The sequence below is a fragment of the Manihot esculenta genome, chromosome 13 (assembly GCF_001659605.2).
Source record: "Manihot esculenta cultivar AM560-2 chromosome 13, M.esculenta_v8, whole genome shotgun sequence".
Lineage (NCBI taxonomy): Eukaryota > Viridiplantae > Streptophyta > Magnoliopsida > Malpighiales > Euphorbiaceae > Manihot > Manihot esculenta.
In genome coordinates, this window is record NC_035173.2 from 6410249 (window position 1) to 6434096 (window position 23848).

The following is a 23848-nucleotide window of genomic DNA, read 5'->3' on the forward strand; positions in this document are numbered from 1 at the left end:
TCACCTTTTGAGACTTTATTTTTGAAACCTCCAGATTATTTGCAACTGAAAGTCTTTGGCTCTCTGTGCTATGCATCTACCCTTGTATCAAGGAGGACCAAATTTGATCCAAGAGCCAAGAAATGTGTGTTTCTTGGTTATAAGGATGGCACTAAAGGTTTTGTTGTGATGGATTTGAAGACCAGATAGATATTCTTATCCAGAAATGTTACTTTTCAAGAACATGTATTTCCATACTCAGACTTATACAGCAATGAGGTTATTATCCACCGTGAGCATTCTGATCTTGACTATTCTGATTCTCTTCAATTTCCTAGTTTTGTTGATATTCATGAGTCTCCTTCTGCCACTGAGTCTTCTTCTACTATTGAGTCTCGGTTAGTTCCTAAGCCTCATAGTGAGTCTTCAATTCCTCTCACAAGAGTCTCTCAAAGAATAAAGAAATCACCTACTTATTTACAAGATTATCATTGCAATTTAACATCTTCAAACTTCAATAGGTCCCAATCTCCTAGTGTCCTTTATCCTTTATCTTCTGTCATTTCATATGATTCTTTGTCACCATCACACTTGCACTTTACTCTAAGCATTTCTACTAGTACTGAACCCAAAAATTATACAGAAGCTGTTAAATCTGAGGAGTGGAGAAAAGCTATGGCTACTGAGATTTCTGCTTGCAGCAAAATCAAACATGGTTGTTGGTAGATTTGCCTATAAATAAGAGTCCCATTGGCTGTAAATGGGTGTACAAAATTAAACAAAAGGCCGATGGCAGCATTGAGAGGTACAAGGCTAGATTAGTAGCTAAAGGCTACACACAAACTGAGGGCATAGACTATTTTGACACTTTCAGTCCAGTAGCTAAAATGACCACAGTAAGGATTTTATTGGCTTTGGCTTCTATTCATCAATGGCATTTACAGCAGTTAGATGTCAACAATGCCTTCTTACATGGAGATTTAAATGAAGAGGTTTACATGGTTCTTCCACCTGGTTTTAAAGCTGATAGTCCAAATAAAGTCTGCAAGTTACAAAAATCTTTATATGGACTTAAACAGGCTAGCAGGCAGTGGTTCTTCAAATTGTCTCAAGCCCTTACTACCTGTGGTTATTGCCAATCCAAAGCTGATTACTCTTTGTTTGTTAAAAGGAATTCAGAATCATTTACAGCCATTCTGGTCTATGTTGATGACTTAATTCTTGCAGAAAATGATTTAGTTGAAATTGACTCGATGAAAGCTTTTTTGGATTCTACTTTCAAGATTAAAGACTTGGGCACTCTTAAATTCTTCTTGGGATTAGAAGTTGCTAGGACTAAGGCTGGCATATCCCTCTGTCAAAGAAAATATGCACTAGAACTTCTTTCAGAAACTGGATTTCTTGCAAGCAAACCTGCTAAGAGTCCCATGGATCCAGCTTTGAAATTATCCAAAGACAAAGGTGATCTATTGCCAGATGCTTCCTCTTATCGAAAACTTGTTGGCAAACTGATCTATCTAACTACCACTAGACCAGATTTATGCTATGCTACCCATCAGTTAAGTCAGTTCATTTCATCCCCAACCACTGATCATCAACAGGCTCTTCGAAGGGTATTGAGATATATTAAAGCTTCTCCTGGATAAGGATTATTCTTTCCTTCTACTTCTGCTCTCAAACTTACAGCTTTTAGTGATTCAGATTGGGGAGGATGTGAGGATACTAGAAGATCTATTACTGGTTATAATGTCTTTCTTGGAAAGTCCCTAATTAGCTGGAAATCTAAGAAACAAAGTGTTGTTTCTCGTTCTTCTTCTGAGGCAGAGTATAGGGCACTTGCTGCTACCACCTGTGAACTTCAATGGATTCTTTATCTGTTACAAGATCTTCATGTCACTACTCTTTGCCAACCAGCAGTAATCTATTGTGACAATCAATCTGCTCTTCACATAGCAGCTAATCCAACATTCCATGAGCGTACAAAACATATAGAAATGGATTGTCATGTTGTTAGGGACAAAATTCAACAAGGTATTATCAAGCTTTTGCCTGTCCAATCTTCTGACCAGCTCGCTGATTTGCATACCAAAGCGCTTGGTATAGTTGTAATACCCGGCTAGAATCCGGCACCGGAATTTCTATTGTCTGGTGGAATCCGGGGTGTTGGGATTCTATATAAGGGTAGGAGTTATGTTTTCTAAGTGTTATGATGTGTTTTATGGTTTTACAGTTCGATAGTTTTGAGTTGAAATGAACCAAGGCAGAGGAGCCAAGTTCGGCCGCCGAAGGTAAGTTCGGCCGCCGAAAGTGCTCAATATTCGGCTTCCGAAGGTAAGTTCGGCCCCCGAATGTTGCATGGTTTTGCATGCGATTCGGCAGCCGAAGCTGCGTTGCTTAGCCAGCAGTTTTGTATCCCTTAGTCAGCATTTTGGACAGGTGTTATCACCAGATCCTGTCCAGAAGTTGGCCACGTCTCCCCTGGTTTATTTGCTGAGTTTGAGCAGCTCATGCAGAGTGTTTTGATCGCTCACAAGGGTTTGAATGTTTTGAAGCAAAAAGCTCTGTTTGTGCGAGTTTGAGAGTGTGAGGAGAGGTGATCCGTTTTCCTTAGTTCAGAGTGTTCAGCTTCTTGTTACAGGAGGTAAGTAATGCTCTTGAACCTGTTTATGTGTTTTCTGACGGTTTTATGGGAGTTGGGGAGAGAGAGATGCAGGTTTTAAATGGGAGTTTTGATGATTTATGCATGTATACATGATTATGTGTTATGTTTGTTTTGTTGTTTGGGGTTCTTAGATAGTTTTGGACCCCTGTGACCATATACTTGCGTATATGTGAGTTGAGTAGAGGAGGTAGGCAGGTTTGGAGAGATTGAAGGGAAGGAGGAGATGGTTTGCCGTTGAAGCTGAGTTCTGGATGAACTCAGGTTCGGCAGCCGAAGGTTCATTCGGCCGCCGAACCTCTTGCATGGTGGCTTGGCTGCCACAGCCTGTTTTGCATGTTCGGCTCTGTTTGGGGGATTCGGCCGCCGAAGGTGCTTGAGTTTCGTCTCTGGAGAGGACTTTCAGCCGCCGAACCTGCCGCCGAAAGTGTCCTGTCCAGCTTTCTTTTGCATGCTTTGCATGGATAGTTGAGTGAGTTTAAGGGGATTCTTGGGGAAGTTTAAGAGAGTTATTTTACGCTTGTTTGGTCCCTCATTTGAGTCCATCTGTATAGGTACAGACCAGAGGAACCAGAGAGAGCAGCAGTGAGTACTGCTCCAGAGGTTCAGAGCCTGCAGAGTCAGTCAGTCCAGATAGCCAAAGGTGAGTGGAACTAAACTTATGACTTTTAATTGAACCACAAACTGCTTTTAGCATATCTCATGCATCATGTTTATGCCATAGGTTGATTGCATTAGTATTCACGAATATGTTGCATTGCATCGTTATTTGGTGATATGAGTGAATGCTGAATGATCCAATAGTCTCAGACAGGAAGTCCAGGAGCCTTTGACTACGCCCTGGCAGGTATAGCGAAGTCCAGGAGCCTTTGACTACGCCCTGGCAGGTATAGCAAAGTCCAGGAGCCTTTGACTACGCCCTGGCAATGGTAAGTACAGAGGTGTTATATACACATATACATATATGACAGGAAGACCAGGTGCTCGATTCTACGCCCTGGCACAGAGTTACTGGGACTATGTGGTGACAGGTTTACTCTTGATGTGGCTTGTCTGTGATATGGTGCATTCCATGAGATCATATTTTACTGAGATGTTTTACTGTTCTACTCACTGGGCTATAGAGCTCATCCCACTCCCTTAACCCCAGTTTTGCAGGTTCAGTGTACAGTGTACAGGGACAGTCCAGCAGAGTACAGGAAAAGTAAAGAGATCTGTAATAGCTTAGAGTGGACATGTAATATTAAAGAGATGTAATAGTTGTTGCTTGACCTAGTGATGTATGTTTTGTACATGATCTGTATATGTATATATGTTTTCCTGTATGTGAAAACTAGGCTTAACAGGTATGAGTTAACCCTTCTAGAGCAAGCTCTAGTCAGGGATACAGAGTACAGAGTACATGAGTACAGAGTACAGAGATAGTGCATGCACAGGTTAAGCCTTGGTTCAGAAAAGAGTTTTATTTTCACAGAAAATGTATGATCATGTATGAGGTTTACAGGTACACAGAGAGTATAGCAGGCTTGCTACGGGTTCTGGCGGCCTTAAGCCGACCTGAATCCTAGCGCCGGTGACGGTCCATTTTGGGGTCGTTACAATAGTTCCCTTCCAGGGCTTGTTATCCAAGCTAGGAGTGATAGACATTCACTCTCCAGCTTGCGGGGGGGTGTTACAGAGAAAAGAGAAAGGGTAGTTAATTCCAAATGTATTTATCTTATTGGTTAGAATAGCTCAGTTATTTTCTTAGCTCAGTTCTTTTCTTTTCTTTTCCTTTTTCCTGCTCAGTAAGTGAGCTGTTAACTCTTTGTATATAAAGCCTCTTCTAGCAAGAGAAAGTAATCAATTTTCTTTCCTCCATTTCGCGATTCCTTTTCTGTTATGCATCGTGTTTCTTTTGCACGAAGCAATTCTTACTCATGGAAATCATTCCAACTGCTTCATATAGATGTTTGGAGTCCTTATGAAGTCAATTCCATAACTAAAGCACGATTTTCTTTAATGATCGTTGATGATCATAGAAGAGTTGTCTGGATTTATATGATGCAGTACAAAGGAGATGTGTTCTAAACTTGAAGAGTTTTATTCAGTTTGTTGAAAACCAATACAAAGTTTCTATACAAGCTATTCGCACTGATAATGGATGGGAATTTGTTAATTCACAATGTAAAGACTTTCTTATATCTAAAGGCATGGATCATCAACCAAACGGGATCATAGAACGCAAGCATCGGCACCTCTTAGACACGACACGTGCCTTAAAATTTTAGTCCCATGTACCTGATGTTCTTTGGTCTGAGTGTGTACTTACTGTAGCATATCTTATATAGATTACCAGTGAAGAAATTAGGTTGGAAGAGTCCATATGAGATTCTATATAACAAAAAGCCTTCATATGATAATTTGAAGGTCTTTTATTATTTGTGCTATGGTGCTAATGTAATTCCTCATAAATATAAGTTTTCTGCTCCAGCCATTCCATCAGTTTTTGTTGGCTATTCTTTAACGCATAAAGGCTACAAGTTATATGATCTAAATGCAGACCCTTGTTTGTTAGTCGTGATGTAACATTCTGTGAATCCATTTTTCCATTCCAGTCTCAACCTTCTCATTATCTTATGCATGTTCTTTCATGTTCACATATAGAACCAAATGTCATGAGCTCTCCTATTTCACCCTCTACTGATACTTTTCCAGTTCCCGATTCGACACAAGTACCCCCACAGATTACCCTTAATCCTATTCATAATGTTAGAGAATCATCTAGATAAATTACTAAACCATCATGGGTTAGTGATTTTGTACAGTTAACCATTACTTGTCCTTTGAATGATACCTCCTCTACCTTATTGCAACTTGTGTCTTTTAGTCCTCATTATTGTTCATTTGTTGAGAATCTAGAAGCTATTTTTGAGCCTATGTCATATTTTCAAGCCTCCCAAGACACACAATGGGTGGAGGCTATGGACCAAGAGTTATGAGCTTTAGAGAATAATCAAACATGAAATCTCACATCCCTTTGAAAAAGCCATTGACTCTAAGTGGGTGTACAAAGTGGAGTTCAAACCCATATGAGAAGTTGATAGATTCAAAGTTTTCCTTGTGACGAAAGGATACAATTAGGTTGAGGGCGTGGATTATAAAGATCGCTTTTCCAGCAGCAAAAGTACGTGTGTTTATTGCCATAGCCACTGTAAAAGTTTGGCCAATATTTCAGTTGGATGTAAATAATGCTTTTTTATATGGATTTCTTAATGAAAAAGTGTACATGGCACCACCTCAAATGTATTGAAAGACATCTTTTGTGACTCTCTTATCTTTAAAGGATCTCTAAGTCTTTGTGGCACATCCCATTCCTTTCTATTATGATAGTAAAATTGTGCTCATATATCGAAAAAATCCAATATTCAATGAATACATAAAATATTTTGACATACACCGCCAGTTTGTGCGTGATCAGTTGAAGAAGGGATTTATTCTACCATCTCATGTCAATTCATCTTTACAACTGTCTTTACAAAGACTTTGAATACTGAAGCCGATTTTAATGCCATTTTCAAGTTGTTGCTAGTTGATGTTTGTCCCCTTGCTTCAGTTTGAGGTGGAGAGGGTGTAGAGATAGTTATAACTTGTGATATAGCGTGAGAATTAGTTAAAGTTAAATGAGTTGGCAGTCAATCATTGGATGTGCTCCTATATAAATACATACAATTATATCTCAATGACACTTGCGTTGTTTTTTTTTTCTTTTCTCCGTTAATTTTTTAAAATAAAAAAATTCATGTAAGTGACTCTCATCAAAATTAATTTAAAAGATTTAATTATAATCATTAAAAAAATTTTTAAAATAAATTTTATAGTCTAAAACTAAAAGTTAAGACTACAATCATGAAAATACACAAGTTTAAGATTTTTTATCCAGTTAGAATTCTAAATTTGGCTTATTAAAAAAATAAGTCAAAGCAAACTTAATTTTTTAGACTTTCAAATAACTCAAATTACTTTTTTTTTTTCTCATTTGGTTTCAAATAATTCAAATTATTAGCTTCAAAAAAAAAAACCCTCAAATTATTTTAATTCGTTTTATAGTCCTAAGTTTTAATTTTAAGATTATTATATTCTAATTACATAATTTTCATTATATTAAAATAATAAATTTAAATTAAATTACTTTAATTAAATAAATGCATTTATAAATATGAATATAAATATAAATTTATTAAATAAATCAGATTACGTATCTCAATAAATTAAATGCAAATAAATTTCAATTGGGATTAAATTTAAATTTAATTTATTTAAAAAAAATTATTCAAATCAACTCGATTTTTTTAGCTAACTCTAATGTTTTCCACTAGATTAATTTATTTATAAAAAAAATATTATTTAGTTTTATAATTTATTTTTAAAAGTATATTAAATGGCTCTATACTTTTAAGAAGGTTAAGTAATCATAGCGTTAATATATACAATAAGAAACTAATAATAACAAAATAAAACCGATACTTAAACTCAATAAATAGAACTATTTAGTTGAATTTTTAAAATCATAAAATTATTTAATATATTTCTTTTAAAAACTATATTAATTAATTAATACTTTTTTTGTCGGAAAATTAATTAATACTTCAAAACTAAATAATAATTCTCTCTTTATTTTAAATCCCCAAGCATAGACGAGTAAAATAAAGGGGATGTGAGGGCCACTGGCATGAGAATGAAGTGAAGCTCACTTGTCCGCACTGATCAGCCAACTAACCGCAGCTCCGTCCTGTTTGCAAACGTCTGCAGTTTAGCCCACGGTGCGTCCCCATTCCTCAGAGCGCCTGCAGAAATGGCGATATCGACGCTCCAGAGACTCTCCTCCCAACTCAACCGCCTCCCATCTCTCACCCCTTTCACCAAAACCGTCCTCGTCCGCTCCTCCGCCTCCGCCGCTGCTTCCACTTCCTCCTCCGCCAAAGTCGCCGACAGAATAGTTAAGTTGTTCGCTGTCGACCTTGACGGTAAAAAGAGGGAGATCGTGGGCCTCTCCGGTCAGACTCTCCTCAAGGCTTTGGCCAACAGCGGTCTCATCGACCCTGCCTCCCACCGCCTCGAGGAGATCGACGCTTGCTCCGCCGAGTGCGAGGTCAGCATCGCCCAGGAGTGGCTCAATAAACTGCCACCGAGATCCTATGATGAGGAGTATGTTTTGAAGAGAAATTCTAGAGCTAGGGTTTTGAACAAGCACGCCAGGTTGGGATGCCAGGTCGTTCTAACGCCTGACCTTCAAGGTATGGTTGTTGCAGTCCCCGAACCAAAGCCATGGGATATCCCCTAAAACGAGTATGAGTTTAGGGTTTTGTTTTCGATTTTGCTTTACCATGATGTTTGGAATTGATTATGCAATAATGTGCACGCTTCAAATGGATTTATGTTTCCTGCAATGTGAGATATATGTAAGATTTCCCTTGAATTGGTTCTCCGGAACTTAATTCTGATGTTCTGATTTAGCTAATTTAAATTTTTTGCAAGACTTTTGTTTACAATTACATGGCTTGTGTAATGTAAGTTAAGTTTTCGATATTGTTAGAATTTCTTGGGTTTAGATGTTGTGCTCTGTTATGTCAAGAAAGGTAACTGATGTAGTCAATATTGTGAAGGAGCTGAGCTAACCGTAGGCTTTATGTGGAAAAGCTGGACATTGTTGACCCCTGATCATATTAAACTGGAATAAGGTCATGTTGAAATACATATAGAATGTATGTAAGGTTCTGGGTGATTTGTACCAAATGTTTGCAAAAGTCAGAAAAGATGGGTTGTAATTCTTTAGATATTGAGAGTATGAAAAAGTGAAAACAATTGCTTAATTATCTTGGATTGTTAATACTGCACAATGTGCTTCTTTTCCCATGATCAAATGAATCATTAAACTCTTGTAGTTCTCTAGTGCTAAATGCAGTTTGAAGTGAATGGGTCTTCTAGCTTGCTGATGGTGGAAGTTCTTGACTGCAATTTGAGTAAGTAGGATTGTTCTGTTTAAATTTCTTTCTTTTTTTAACAATAGAATGCGAATAATATTGTAGATATTAGAACCCTGTTTAGGATTTTTGAAAAGGAAAATTGTACAGGAGAAACTAAATTTCAATTTTTCCTTGTGATGTTAGAGTATGTGGTATTCCTCTTGCAGAAGTGTCAAAAGAGTGTTCTTGTAGAATGACACTGCCTTGGTATGTGAAAAAACAATCAAGAGTAATGGTCTAAGCAGTAGAACGTTGAGATATAGAATGACTATCAGAATAAATATAGCAGATAGTGCTGTTAAGATCTGTTGGTTTGCTGTTAAGTATGTGACCTTAATCTTGCTGTTGTTTTTATGTTCTGGCATCCATCAAAGTCCTAGTTTCCATAGGTTGTCGATTCCTGTGAACTTAACTTCAAATTAGTACAAATAGTCCACGCTGGAGTTGCTCTCCCAAAGCATGGTATGGTAGCTAACATTTTGTTAAAGAGTGATGAGATTACCATAACTCAGCAGATTGTTTGTTACTGTATCCAAGGGAAACAAGAATCTGAAACTCCCTCACTGTTCAAGGATGGGGTGCCATCTGTTGATGCAAAATTTTATCATTGTTCACCAAAACATGCTTTAGCCTAGGGAACCTCTTGGTTGCTTAGGTGCTGTTTTAGGCGTATAAGCAGTTGCCTATGTTGCATATGAAGCATAATTTCGTAGCTTTCAAGTTTCTGGAGATCATATTTAAGGCGTAAAGGCACACTAAGACACTAAGGGTCCTGGAGCCTAGACTCAAAGTGCGTGCCCAAGTGTGGTGGGGTGCGGTGCTATGTCACCCTTGCCACTAGACGCACCTTTCACAATAGTGTTGGAGATATATCAGAGAACCCCATTTTCTAATGGCCTTTGTTTTTAGTGATATAAGTAAAATATATGAAAATATTGCTTCTGTCAGCTTGTTGTGGATTGTGGAGATGATGATTATTTGATAAGTTGGTTGGATTCTCTAAAGAGCAGAAACTAGAAAGGATGCCCTTGAGCAATCCCTAGTGTAACCACACGTCCTTGGGCCTTAACAATGTGCTTTATGGGCGGTGGTTGTTGGCACTTGCTATTTGCGACTTCTAATTACAAGGCTAGCCCCACTTTTTTAATCTCTCTTGTGATGTAAGCAAAGAAGATTAGATTAAGAATCATTTTAATTTAATTTTTCATTATGAAATTAAGAAATTTATAATCCTAAATAGTAGTAAGATTGACGTTATACTATAAAAATTTATGTCATTAGGCATTTTATTAGAGAGTTTATTATTATTGATATTAACAATTGAGAATTAATAGAGGATTTGAGAGCTTTGTTCTATTTGGATTTGGTATCAAGCTTCCTTTCTGACTCTGAAAATTACCCAGAGAATATACCGAGTTATTTCGATTTTCCTGTGAACTTTTCTTCATAGCGCCTCCCGGGTTGAGTCATATCTGCCCATAAACCAATTAGAGCTCACGTTCTTTTTTTGTACTTGTCCCCACTTGATTATGCTCCTCCATGTCAATTGCCCGCCATTCTCCTATCACCCGCTACATTACACCACCTTAGCCGCAGGTCATCAAACTTTTAGCAAAACCCTACCTTGGTAATTTCAATGCCCTAATTCCAATTCTGACATATGTTGTGGGCAAAAACAAAGATTTGAAGCGCATTCAGAAATCCATAAACTTGAAGCATATAAGCAGTATATGTTTCACCAAGCATATTGGATAACATGTTATGATCCTTTGCTTGACGCTATGTTTGGTTGGAAGCGAGAAAGAGGTAAGTAAAGGGAAGGAATTATTTATCCTTGTTTGCAAAGAGGTGAGGGAGTTTAAATAAAGGAAAGGAGGGGCAAGGCTTACCCCTCCTTCCCCCTCAAATGCCAACTTTTTCTTACACAAATTGCGGCGTAAGGAAGGAGAAGTCTTCAATTTTGATATCATTCCCCTCATTTACCCTTCATTAGTTCACTTCTCTCCAAACATGTAACCTTTTTCATTGTAACTCTCCCTGCTTTCTCCCCTTTTACCTTTCCTTAGCCTTCCCTTATTTACACTTATTTCCCCTCATCCAAACATAGTGTAAATGTTTCAGTTCAAGGTGAGGAGCACCTTGAAAATATGTCTTAGGCTAAAAGCAAAGCTGGAAGCATTTTCAAGATTTCTTAAAGATGTGTATACAAGTTTAGGATCTCGTTTGAAATAATTTATTTTTCAAGAAAAATTGGAAATGAATTCTTATATGATTTTTTTAAGTTATCTTTTTTCATTTTAAATGAGAGAATTTTTTTTTTTAAAAAAAAAGAATCATTTGATTTAAATTTCTTGTAAAATTCTCGATTCTGAATGGGGAAATAGGATAGAAGATCAAGAAGTGAGGAATAACAAGAATTGTAATTTGAAGAAACAGAAATATAACATTATTAAGACTGCACTTCTTGAAATCTAAAATGATGATAACGAATTGGAAAATTTAGGGAGCCTTTCAATTGTATATTCAAATGTCTTTAGTGATGTTTTTAATATTTATTATTGAAATTATATCCAAATTAGATTTTGATGGAGTGAAACATTGTTTCGAAAAATGATGTATGCGTGCTACCAAAATAAAAAAATGTTACTTTAAGATTGAAGAGTAATTTATTTTTATTATTTTTTTTCTTCGAGAGAGGAAAGAATTATTAAATAATGACGTTAAAAAGTTAAGTTTGCTTTTTAATTATATAGCGAATATAAAAAATATTAAATTTAATTTTTTAACTTCAAAATTATCTTTAAATTATTATTAAAAAATAAAATAAAATCATCACTTTTTAAAAATTGATCTTATTTAATTTATTTAATTTTTTAATATTAATTTACAAATTTGCTAATAATTTAAAAATAAATTTAAATAAAATTTAATATTTTTGAACTACTTTAACAATCGCATGATACCCTCATTCATGAACACTTCTATGCAATTAACCACAATAATCTGCAATAACATGAAATGCTGAAACAAAAATAATAAATGAACCTGAAAAATATATAGGAAAAAAAATGCTTAGCATATATATTTAATAGTATAAAATTTAACATTTTGTATTTTATATTTATCACCTCAAAGAAAACTTAATTATTCTCATGTTCCCATTTTTTCTTTTTTTCCTATTTTAAAATTATTTTTCACCTTTCTTAATATATAAATTAATTATTAACAAAATTAATTATTAAAAATCGAATCAAATAAATAAAAATTAAAATTTTAGTATTTATAAAAATTAAACCGAACTGATTTTAAATAAAAATTGATTTAAATTGAATCGATATGATTTTATTTAATTCGATTTGAATTGAATTTTTAATAAATTTTTTATTTTTTATACCTTATTTATAGTATTTTAAAATTTAATTGAAATATTTTAATTTTGATTATGATTTAATTTTTATGTATTATTAAAAATAATATACAATTATCATTAATTGGTTTAATTTAATTTTATCAATTTTTTCTGATTAAAATTAAATCGAACTAATATAATTAAAATTTTTAAAAATAAAAATTAAATCAAACCAAAAAAAATAAAAAACAAACTAAAATTTTAAATTAATTCAATTCAATCGATTTATTCGATTTAAACTAAATAAATTTACCCCTAATTATCATAATCTGATTTAATTTTATTTTACTTTTAAAAGCGGTCTTTCATCAATTGTGAAAATATATTTTAGTATTTAATAAAATTTAATATTTTTAAAATAAATATATTAGTAAAATTAATTAAAAAATATATTTTTTTAATAAATAAAAAAATAAATAGATAAAAATTATAGTGCGTAATATATAAAGTTGTAAATAAAGTATGTTATGATATCATTTGGTATTGTTTGACTCCATTCAAATTCAATTTATTAATACTTTTAATATTTAAATCCATTCTGAATTTATTAATTATAATAAGTTCCAAGCTCAAATATTTTCACTCAAAAATTTATGAACTCAACTAATTTTATATATTTTTAATTAATAATCCATATAAAAATATTTTAATAATACTTCATATTCTAAAATTATCATTTGTAGAAAATATTTAAAATATATTTACACAATATATAAAATTTGCAAATATTATTATAAAAATATCTCTTTATATATATTTAATTAATTATTTATTTAAATGAATTGAAGTAACAAAGCTATAAATATAAAATTTTGAATTCAATCTATAATTCCAACATGTTTCAAATTTAATTATTTTATTAAAATTTTTATCCTAATAAAATTTGATCAAATTAAATTCTGAAAATATCCCATTTATTTCATAGAGGGTTTTATATTTTTATTCCTTTTTATTTTCAGAAAAGAAAAACACATGGGCCTGAGTTGTTTCCAATAGTACATTCGAAAGCTTTCGGCCTCATAAGACTGGCTCCGGCTGCGAAGGTTTGGGCTCCCGCAGTCAGGAGTCGTGCCTCATTCAACTTACCATTAAAACCCTAATTCCCATCGCTATAAATTCATCTTCCCCTGGTTGTTTTCCTCTCAATGCTTTACTTGCAGAGTCTCAGTCGCACTAGTTTCTTGATTGTTCCTTTCATTTTCTGGCGAATTTTATGTTTTCTATTAAATTTGGGTAAGCAAGTCAGCTTCTTGGTCGGATCTGGAAACGTTTACGATCCGGGCAGTTTAATTTCAAAACTTGCGACATGGAACTATAGCCAGTATCACTCGCCTGAATCTGATTCCGATTCCGCTGATTTTTCAGGCCCTTTTCATACTGGTACATCCCCTGATTGTTTTATACATTTTGGGTTTTTGAAATCTAAAGCAAACGCACTCTGTCCCAAAACTGTTTGTATCTAAAACTCATGTTTTGAGGCAATTTCTTCGTTTGCGATATCAGTTTAACTTCCAACCAACTCGCCCATTCGATCCTTTCATCCGTGGTCTTATTGGGCACATGGTTGGATGACATCCAAATCTCACTTCTTTATTTTCACATTTTAGCTGCACTTTCGTTCTTTTTATTTGATTTCAAAGTTGAAGTTCTACAGGATTATATTGAAATTTGAAAATGTCTTTTCAGATATTGAAAAGATAAAAGAGGTGGACTTTGATTTTGATTTTTTAGCAACTGTAAATGGGTTTAAGAAACAGGAAAGAGGCCTGAGATTAATCTGGAAATTGACTTGTTATTCCTAGACATTGTCTCCGTATTTCATTCGTACGCATTTCATCGAACATTTGGCAAGCATGACCTGATGCGTCAGATTAAGCACACATAACCAGCCATTGAATTGCAGAAAAAAACATTGGATTCAAACTCATTAGAGGAGGCCACAAGATGGGATGAAATGCCCCGGTGGAAGTGAGCTTATAGCAAAGCCTTAAAAATGAGGGAAAAGTACAGTAATTAAGGGACCATCCAAGGCTGATTTCGAATTTTACTTTATAATTTATTTTGTAAAATTTAATATTTTAATAAAAATATTTAAATTTTTTTTGTTAAATGAAAATACATAAAAAATTATGAATGTTACAAAAATTTTTATAATTTAATTAATTATTATATGAATGGATGTTAGTAACTAATTCAACACAAAAACATATTCTGAAATGGAGATGATTTAAATTTTAGGTTCTTGTTTGTTTTTCATAAAATATTTTTGGTTTATTAAAATTTAGTGTATCAAATATTAAAAATAAAAAATATTTTTCGGAAACAATCATTACTAATGTTAGGAAACAATAACGGTGACCAGCTTAGATTTATATTTGTTTGGTTGAAATGTGCATTGTCCGGATTTTAATTATATAATTATTAATTTATTAATAAAAAATAAAAATTCAGATTATTAATTTATTGATAAAAATAAAAAATAAATTTTTGTTGTTAAGAAATATACATATTTTTAAATTTTTTCACAATAAAAAATCTGAATTTTTCTTATAAATTTAAAATTATATTTCTTAGTTAAATTATTCTATAAAGTTTTTATATGTTTAATCTATTTTTTATATTTATTTTGAATAATAGTATAAATAAATTTTATTATTAATAAAATCAACATGATTTATATTATATTTGTAACTTTTAATATTATATTAATATATAAAAACCAAATTTATTTATTAAAAGATATGTATAATAAAATTGTTTTCATAATTATATAATAATAATTTTTAATTAAAAAATATTTTATATATTAATTATTTATATAATTAAAGTCAATAATAAAAAATTATATTTTTTTATTTTTATAATTACACTTTATTCTTTTATAGTCAATTAAACACACACTTTTATATTTATTCTTATTTGTTCTAATTTCATCTTGACATTAGATTTTTCATTAGAGACTAACTAAATTTCAACAATTTCATAATACAATTGGTTACAATTTAAAAAATTAGGATTTAATTAATAAATTTTTAAAATTTAGAATGCAATTTTAAATTTATTTAAAAGTCATAATTTTTTTATTATTTCTCTTAAAATTAAAATGAATAATATTAAAAAATAATTTTTACTATTATTATAAATTTTTTAATTTTATTAATAATTTAGTATATTATTTCTTTAATCTAATTTTAAATAAGCCAATTATTATTATAATTTTAAAAAATATATAATTAATGATATGATTGAAAGTAAAAAAAATATTTTAAAATATATATTAAAAAATAATTATAATAATTTTATTATTTTATATTTTTAAAAATAAATTATGTAAAACATAATTTTAAATCAATTTTATATTTTAAACTAAAATTTAAGCAATTTGAGTATTAGAGTGACGTTGTCTCATTATTTTACATTTTCTTCTTAAATTTTAGTATCAGAGTGATGTTGTCTCATTATTTTACATTCTCTTTTCTTTTTTAGGTCTAGTCTGCCGATCTAATCATAAAAAATCTAATTTTATTTTTCGTTTACATCACAAAATATAATTAATATATATTATTATCATACACTTTTACTATAATGATAATTAGTACAGATTTTAAAAAAATTAGAATGTAAATTAATTTAAATTAAATTAAAATAGATTAATATACTAAATTATTGATCAAATTAAGAAATTAATAATAATAATGCAAATTATTTTTCTAATATTATAAATTTTAATTTTAGGAGAAATAATAAAAAAACCTACTTTTAAAAAAATTTATAATTGCATTCGAAATTTTAAAATTTTATTAATTAAATTCTAATCTTTTAAGTTATAATCGATTGTTTTCTGAATTTCGCCGTGATGCAATTACGTTAGTTTTTAATAAAAATTTTAACAAGGCATAATTAAAATAAATACGAAAGTGTGGAGTTTAATGAGCAAGATTGTGCAATAATAAAAATGAAAAAAGAATGATTTTTTTATCATTAACTCTATATGATTAATAAATATTTAAATATTTATTTTTAAAATTTTAATATATGTAGGAGTTGTTACTGTCAGGAGCCAGCAGTATTTCATTTAAATAAAAAAATTAATAAAATTAAATTAATTTAAAATTTTAATTTAATTTTTTATTTATTTCAGTTAAATTTAATTTTTAATTTAAAAAATTTTAATTATGTTAATTTAATTTGATTTTGATTAAAAAAATAAAAAATTTGAATCGAATTGATTGGTAAATATAGTATATTATTTTTAATAATATTAAGAAATTAAATTATAATTAAAATTAAAATATTTTAATTAAATTTTAGAATACTAAAAATAAAAAATAAAAAATAAAAAGTATATCCATTAAATCGAATCTGTTTCTACTCAAAATTGATTTGATTTTTGTAAAGATTGAAATTTCAACTTTTGGTTTAATTTGATTTTAACCGGATTGACGGATTGTTGACCTCTAATTATGTTGAATCTTCACCAATAAAAATATTATAGCACTCCAAAATTATGTCAATCTAGTATAAGCACACAATGAATTGATTCAAATGATAGAAAACCTGGTATCTATGTACCTGACAATGAATTGATTCAAATGATAGAAAATATAGATGCTAATGGAGATGGGTTTGTGGATATTGAAGAGTTTGGAGGATTATATCAAACGATAATGAATGAGAGAGATGAGGATGAGGACATGAGAGAAGCATTCAACGTTTTCGATCAGAACGGCGATGGGTTTATCACGATGGACGAGTTGAAGTCGGTTTTGGCATCCTTGGGTCTAAAGCAAGGAAGAACTTTTGAGGATTGCAAGAGGATGATCAAGAAGGTGGATGTGGATGATCATAAAGTTAACTCTTCTCACCTGTCAGATTTTCTCTCTATTTTGTAGAGAGAGAGAGTTCTTTCTCCAGTTGAGGATGAGACTTTTTTTATGCTGACTCTGTGCGACTGCTCTTGCTCCTCTCAGGAAGAGCGGCTCCTCCCCCTCCCTTGCCTAGATGTGGACATGCTCCCTCCCTTTAGGACAAGATTGTACATAGTTTTGGTAATTTTTTTTATATTGGAGCTTAAAGAAAGGGAGTTTATTTCGTCCTGCTTAGGTTTGTTTGCATATAGTGGCTCTTATTTGTTTTTGCAGATTTGGATTCCAGAGCTACACCCCAAGTGGTTTACAGAGATCTGAAGGCGATGAGATATGGTTTGTTTTGACCGTGATGCTTTCTTCCCTTCCTTAGTTTAGAATCGTTTGATCTAAAAATCACCTCGACTCTAGAGATAATTGGCATGATATGATCGAGAAAGACAGCCTTTCCTTTTTAAAGTATTGGATCCAGGTGCATGTGCTCGACGGTCCTTCCCTTCATCTCTCTTAGATTTGGTAGGCTTGCATGTGGCTTTTTGACTAGTGATCCTCTCTGTGCTTCATCTTATTGTTTCAAAGCTTCTGACAGCCATGGTTGATGATCTCCTTCCCTGTTATCATTGGTGGTGTTGGTTTGCAGGAGTCGAATTATATCTAGGCCATCGGGTCTAAACTTGTTGTAGTTCTTTTCTTTTTCTATTTGGCTATAGGTCCTCTGATTTTTTTTTTTTGGAATTTTTGTGGGTTTAACCTATAAATTTAATTTTAATTAAAATTTAAATTTAAGACTTGGAAATTTTTAAATTTCACCGATTATATGTAATAATAATTGATTATACGTAATAAATTTCATTAGTTTCTGCTGGTTCCATACAAGGAGAATTACTATCTATCTATCTATATATATATATATATATATATATATATAAACTACGTCGTTTCAGTCCCTAGCTCCTTCTCTGTGCGCTCCTCTTTAATCCTTAATATGTCTCGTTGCCTACTCACCCGAATCTCGACCTCGCCGATTGCTATATTCACTCCCTCTCTCATCGCCATCCAATCTCGCCGCTGCAAAGCTGCTGTTCTGTCTAGAAGCAATTTGCCGCCATTCATTCGTCCTGCTTCGCCTACCAGTTGGTTCGTTTAACATCGCCGGTGAGTGGATTTTGTGTTTACTGATTTTTGGGTTCACTGCTATTTGGGTTTTGTGTTACTGCTATATTCGTAGTTAAGTGGCTTTCTGGCTCACTTCTGTTTAGCTTGTTCGTCATTCACTGAGTTATTCTCTTGGTTTTCTTTTTTCACCTCGATTTTTGCGTTGCTGTTTCTTGTTCAATGGAATACAAATTCCAGTGATGGTAAATCGAGTTGTTAGTATGATATTGAGTGACGAGTTCAAAGTTATTGACTTTTTTTTTAAAAAAAAAATATTTCAGTGAGAGCTATAATGGAAGAAATGAGATATGAATTATCAGAGCATCTCGCATTCTCTTGTTTAGGACGTTTTAGGGATTTATCCTAAAAAGGTCAGTAATTTCTTTCTCAATATTCGTTGTTTATTTTGGAAAAACTGGATTTACTTGTATCTTGGATCATTATTTTGCTTGTCAACCATTACCAATTTGATAATTATTTCTATTATAGTGTTAATCCTGATTCTCCTTCTCTCTATCCTCTTCCTATCTGAAGAAGAGTTTGACATTAATTTACAAAGTGATTGTGTCTGCGTGTTTAGGATCCCAAACAAAATTCTAAACTGTGTACCTAACTTTGAAACTTACCCTTTGGATTCCTCAACTGAAATTCAGTAAGCACTTAATGCAGTTGCTCAATCAAGCCAAGAGTCCTATCTAACTGCGGTGTTTAGAAAATCCTATAAACATCTTCATTTCCCTTCATCTGGAATCATGTAATACTATTGTTTTGGAGTTGTTGGTATGAGCTTTCTTCCTAGCCAGAGGAAAGATATGCCAGAGAGGGATGACATCTTCACAGGTGGACGTAATTCCTGGATACAAAATGTAACAAATTGTATCAGTAATGGGTAGTAGTAATTGGGTTTGACAGTAGTATGGGTAGCAGAAAGGTAAATCCTAAATCTAATGAGCAGCTTTATTGCCATTTCCTGCTCTATAAGTGTCACAAACTCTGGCCTCCTGAATTTTATACATGTCTTCTACTTCATTGAAATGTTTAGCCTTTACCATCAACAACCCTGAAGAATTGCATACAATTCTGCCTCAGCGGAGGAATATAACCCAATTTTCACAGTAAATCTCCTCAACCAATCACCACTATTATATTGAAATTATCTACTCCATCAGCCATGCCAAGATGCTTCTAACCATTGATTTGGGCTCATAAATCCACTGTTCAATTTGCTTGTTTGAATCACAAATGCTGCCATTAAAACTCCAATACTCCATTCATCTTTTATTTCTATTACCACCGCACTGGATGAGAGAGTGAATATGGCAAGGTCGAGACTCAAGACTCGAGTCTCGAGTGACCAAGTGATGAGAGAGGGAGCGAATATGGCAAGGTAAGTTTTATTAAAATGGGAAGTAAGTAGCTTCACCAACCAAGCAGCAAAATTGGACTTGTTTGGAACTTTCAATGTGGAATTCAAAACCTTCAAACCATGTTAAAATACGCCTAACAATTAGAACATTATCCAAAAATCATGTTGTCATGTAGAACCATCTTAGCTTCAAAATATATCACATGAAAAGTTTTAGTTATTACTAAATTGTCATAAATTATTTGGGTAAAAATGTGATTTTCTTGGCACCATTAGTTTTCAAAATTCATTGCCAAAACGTATTACTCGTAAATTAGAAGGCTCACAAAAACCTAAATTATAGCTATTTTCTCCTAAAAAATTTGAAAAAAAAAAGAAAAGAAACCTTTAGTGCCTAATTCTAGCAGCTAGACTCAAACATTGATGTGTAGAATGTAAAATTCTCTCTTCCACTATTTTTCTCTTTTTGTCACTTTTTTTTTAAAATTGAGGCTTTTTTGGCTTTCTTACTCCCTTTGATCCTTTGCTCTAACTATACTGCTAATAAATTGAGAATGAGATGAATTGGCTATTTTTTTTACAAAATAGTGGGAGTAGGATAGATATTTAATTAAAAGGTGTTATTTAAAGTTAAAAATTATTTATCAAAATAAGGTTAATTAGTTTTTTGAAATTTTATTTATATGTATACATGATTAATAAAATGCAAGTGAATGTATTTATAAATTGAACTAATTACTTTTCAAGATTATTGGAAAAAACTGGTGAATTTTAAGTGGAACATACATCATTATGAATTAACACACATTTACAGCACTACCAAAATGCAAAAATAACATTGTTTTGTTAGATAATTTAATTTTTAAATGTGAATTGTAAAAATTAAATAATTTTAAAATTACAAAATTCATTAAATGCCTCCTTTAATCCCATCATTTTGTAAAATCAGCAGTTATTTATTTCATTCTCAACCTGTCAGCAGTACAGCTGTAGAAGAAATTTGGAGTAAGAAAGAGAAATCGTAAAAAAGCTTCATTTGAAGAACAGGTGAGGAAACCCAAAAAGTAAAAGACAATGGTGGTAAAGAGGGTTTTATCATCTAGAGGATTAGTGGCTTTTTGCAAGTCTCATCTGCTCAAGAATTTGTTGTCTCCTTCAATTCCTTTTTTTCCCAAATCATTTCCTTGTAGAAACAGGTATCTCTCTTATACTTTAAAACTCTTATGCTCTTTTAGCTTCTAATCCTTTTTGGTTACTTCCCATGTAATTATATTCTGATTTGAATGGATCAAAGTTTAGATCTAAGTGCAAGAATTAGTTTGAAAGTTTTTTTTTTCTTTCATTTTTCTGTGGAATTATTAGGGAGAAAAGAACCTTCTGATAGTAATTTGGCTAAGCCTTTAGTTTATGGGTAATATGCTTTAGCTATGTGTTTTGATAGCTAATGGTGCAAAGAAAATCACAATTGTACCCAAATACTCACGCATTTACATGAAACTTGCATGGTTTATGGCAGTTTAGTTGATTTGAAATTTTCATGTGATATTTTGAGGCTAAGATAGTTCTACGGAACAATAGAATTCGTGTATAATGTTCTAATTCTTTTGTTTCCTTGAGATGGTTCAAAACTACCATACTAGAAATTATGAAAGAACTCAATGTAGCTTTCTGTTGTTGCTTGGTTAGTGAAACTACTACATTTTCTTATGTGCTTTTAATAAAAAGTTATTTGGTAGTCTTGCTTTTTTTGTCCCGCTTTTTCTTTCTTTCTTGTGATGCTTCTTGCAATTCATGTCTCAAGCTGTGAAGAACTAGAGGACATGCAAGGTCCATGTCTTATCATAGATATCTATCACAGTCATTATTTGTTTTCTTAAATGTAATTCTGTGATGTGCACATTTTTTTCAGGTTAGCATTTTGATAAATTAGCTGGTTTTGGAAGTTTTGCCTATGATCATTCTTAAATGTTATGATTCCAAAAAATATATGAAAAAATGAATTGTTTTGAGCATATGAAATTTATCCATTTTCAAATTCTATGTAGTCAATGTTAAACACTTTAAGACGACTTTTCTGCAATTGTGCATGAACTTGAAAGCTGAAATTGAATTAACATTTATGAAGATAAACTTGCCCTTTGTTAGCTTGATTAATGTCACGTGCAAGCCTTTTTCTTAGGTACCTGCTTTTGGGCCAGTCTGTTTGTACTATTAAAGGACCTCATTTGGAGGGATGTCTATCGATTCATACTGGTTCGGTTTTGAATAATGAGGACAAGAATGGGGAGCCACCAGCCCATTCTGGGAAAATTACAACTGCTGATGGTTCTGATGGTAGTAAAATGAAGAGGAAAAAGTTGAAAGGAAAACGAGCAGTTGTAAGGTGGTTAAAGTTCTTCAGGTGGAAAAAGAAGAAAGAGTATGAAAGAATGACTGCAGAAGAAAAAATTTTATACAAGTTGAAAAAGGTAAACTTTGTTTTTAAAAAAAAATATAGTACATAATGGATTAGTAAACCTAATTTTCTTTCTTAATTTTGAGTTGCATCAGTTGGAATCAAATAATGTTAGAGACCCTTGAAATAAATATTGGCTTCCTGATTGTATTATTTTGTAATATTATATTTTTTTTTTCTAATCTCTCTCTCTCTCTCTCTCTCTCTCTCTGTCTATTTATTATGATGGGTTAGATCAACTATTCAGTTAAGATTTTAAGTTTGTCTAAAGTTGGTTATGGTGCCTTTCTTGATATACACCGTCAGTATATTATTTGTCAGATTTGTCATTTGTCCATATCTTCATACTGCAGGCTAGAATGAAAGAGGAAAGGCTTGTTCAAGCTTTAAAGAAGATCGAACCTGCTGAATCATCAGAACCAACTCATGATCCAGAGATATTGACCCCAGAAGAGCATTTCTTTTTTTTAAAGATGGGCCTAAAGTGCAAGAATTACGTACCAGTAGGGAGACGAGGAATCTACCAGGGTGTAATTCTTAACATGCACTTGCATTGGAAGAAACATCAAACCTTGAAGGTAGTGGTGAAGACATTCTCACCAGAGGAGGTCAAGGAGATTGCTGCTGACCTGGCACGTTTAACTGGAGGGATTGTGCTAGATATTCATGAAGAAAACACAATAATCATGTATAGGGGAAAGAATTATTCCCAGCCACCAACTGAAATAATGTCACCGAGGGTCACTCTCGGCAGAAAGAAGGTTAATTTCATTCCTTTGTGTTCTGGAATCCTTCATGGATAATTGCAAGAATCCAATATGCCTTTATGCAGATATCAGCATTTCATAGTGATCAAACATACTTCCATCCGCTGATGAATAATTCTCTCTTGTGACCTATGCTTGCTAATGGAACACAAAGCAAGCATGCCAGACAGAGTTATGCATGTTCTTGTTGACTTGGTTGTCTTATTAATTCAACAAAGCAGCCTTAAATCCTTGAATTTCAATCTGCCTGCTGATTTCTCTTTTCTTTCCAATCCATCTTTTCAGGCTTTGGACAAATCGAAGTATAGGGATGGCCTTAGGGCTATTCGGAGGTATATTCCTAGACTTGAACAGGATCTTGAGTTGCTCAAGGCACAGGCTAAAGGCAAAGCTGAAAGTGGGGCTGCTTCTGTTGAAGAGACCCTGAAGACTGAGGATGATGTTAGAAAATCTAGGAGCATTTCAAGCATGCAACTGGAGAAACCGGAAAGGTTGAAAGAAATTATTGACAGGCAAGAGGAATGTCCTGAGGATGAATGTGCCACAGATTTAGGGATGGTATCAGATTCAGAAGATCTATCTGATATTTTTGAGACAGACTCTGAGACAGAGACACAGGATAAAGCAAAAGGTCGTCTTTATTTGGATGAGTTTGAAAGGTTCCCAATTGAAGGTAATGGAGACGCTGAAGATCTTGAGGAGCAGTTGCGCCAACTGTGTAAGGACTCAAAAGAGGCCGAGTCATCAGAGAAAGATGTCTCACCCTCCCTCGACGAGTTCGACCGAATGGTTCTTCGTGCTGCTTCTCTATTAAAGAGGCAGAAGAGGTAGGAGATGTAGAGAGTTGCAATCACCATCATCTTGGTTTGAACAGCTTCGTCATCATTTTTTCATATGCTTAGCATTTAGGCACAATGAAAACAAACGATCAAATTTTGATTTCATTACAAGTACATTTAATTCTTTTAATTTTCACCGGTCGTATACAAAAAATTACTTTGTACTTGCGCAATATCATTAGATGAGCCAAATTGACTTCGTGTCACAAATTTAACTCTGAATTTCTCATTTCCATCCTCGAGATACATAGGTTAAAAATATTTAGACCTGGCCAATGGCCGGTTTCAGTTCGAAACTGATGCATCAAATCAATTTGATTTACGGGCCAAGGGCCGGTTCTGGTCTCCA

The 23848-nt window shown here is 32.7% G+C and overlaps 3 protein-coding genes across 6 annotated transcripts; all 3 read left to right on the forward strand.

The window, feature by feature from the left end:
- Positions 1 to 7305: 7305 nt before the first annotated feature.
- On the forward strand, positions 7306 to 8154 carry LOC110629397 (putidaredoxin). Its single transcript, XM_021776350.2, has one exon. The coding sequence runs from the start codon at positions 7473 to 7475 to the stop codon at positions 7959 to 7961; it is 489 nt and encodes a 162-aa protein (XP_021632042.1). The 5' UTR covers positions 7306 to 7472; the 3' UTR covers positions 7962 to 8154.
- An 8433-nt stretch (positions 8155 to 16587) lies between these two features.
- LOC122721472 (calmodulin-like protein 3) lies at positions 16588 to 17756 on the forward strand (the record flags this gene model as incomplete). The annotated part of the gene is made up of 1 exon (XM_043949306.1): positions 16588 to 17756. A coding segment is annotated over one exon (357 nt), but the record flags the coding sequence as incomplete, so codon positions are not given.
- Positions 17757 to 17930: 174 nt separating this feature from the next.
- LOC110629520 (uncharacterized CRM domain-containing protein At3g25440, chloroplastic) lies at positions 17931 to 23677 on the forward strand. Of its 4 annotated transcripts, none has more exons than XM_021776525.2 (6): positions 17931 to 18072; positions 18354 to 18443; positions 20421 to 20634; positions 21618 to 21906; positions 22247 to 22654; positions 22946 to 23677. In XM_021776525.2, exons 3-6 carry the CDS (start codon positions 20513 to 20515, stop codon positions 23489 to 23491), a joined length of 1365 nt encoding a protein of 454 aa, XP_021632217.1. In that variant the 5' UTR covers positions 17931 to 18072; positions 18354 to 18443; positions 20421 to 20512; the 3' UTR covers positions 23492 to 23677. The 4 variants fall into 4 exon arrangements, with proteins under 4 accessions (XP_021632217.1, XP_021632220.1, XP_021632219.1 ...); XM_021776526.2 differs by having other exon boundaries at positions 18025 to 18072; positions 20418 to 20634; XM_021776528.2 differs by lacking the exon at positions 18354 to 18443 and having other exon boundaries at positions 17933 to 18072.
- Positions 23678 to 23848: the final 171 nt, after the last annotated feature.

What these genes read in the sequence shown, in the direction of transcription:
- LOC110629520 (XM_021776525.2), top strand. Translation starts at nt 20,513, where the DNA reads ATGGTGGTAAAGAGGGTTTTATCATCTAGAGGATTAGTGGCTTTTTGC. An exon ending in TCATTTCCTTGTAGAAACAG is followed by an intron (nt 20,635 to 21,617) that starts GTATCTCTCTTA and finishes CCTTTTTCTTAG; the next exon opens with GTACCTGCTTTTGGGCCAGT. An exon ending in TTTTATACAAGTTGAAAAAG is followed by an intron (nt 21,907 to 22,246) that starts GTAAACTTTGTT and finishes TTCATACTGCAG; the next exon opens with GCTAGAATGAAAGAGGAAAG.
- LOC110629397 (XM_021776350.2), top strand. Translation starts at nt 7,473, where the DNA reads ATGGCGATATCGACGCTCCAGAGACTCTCCTCCCAACTCAACCGCCTC.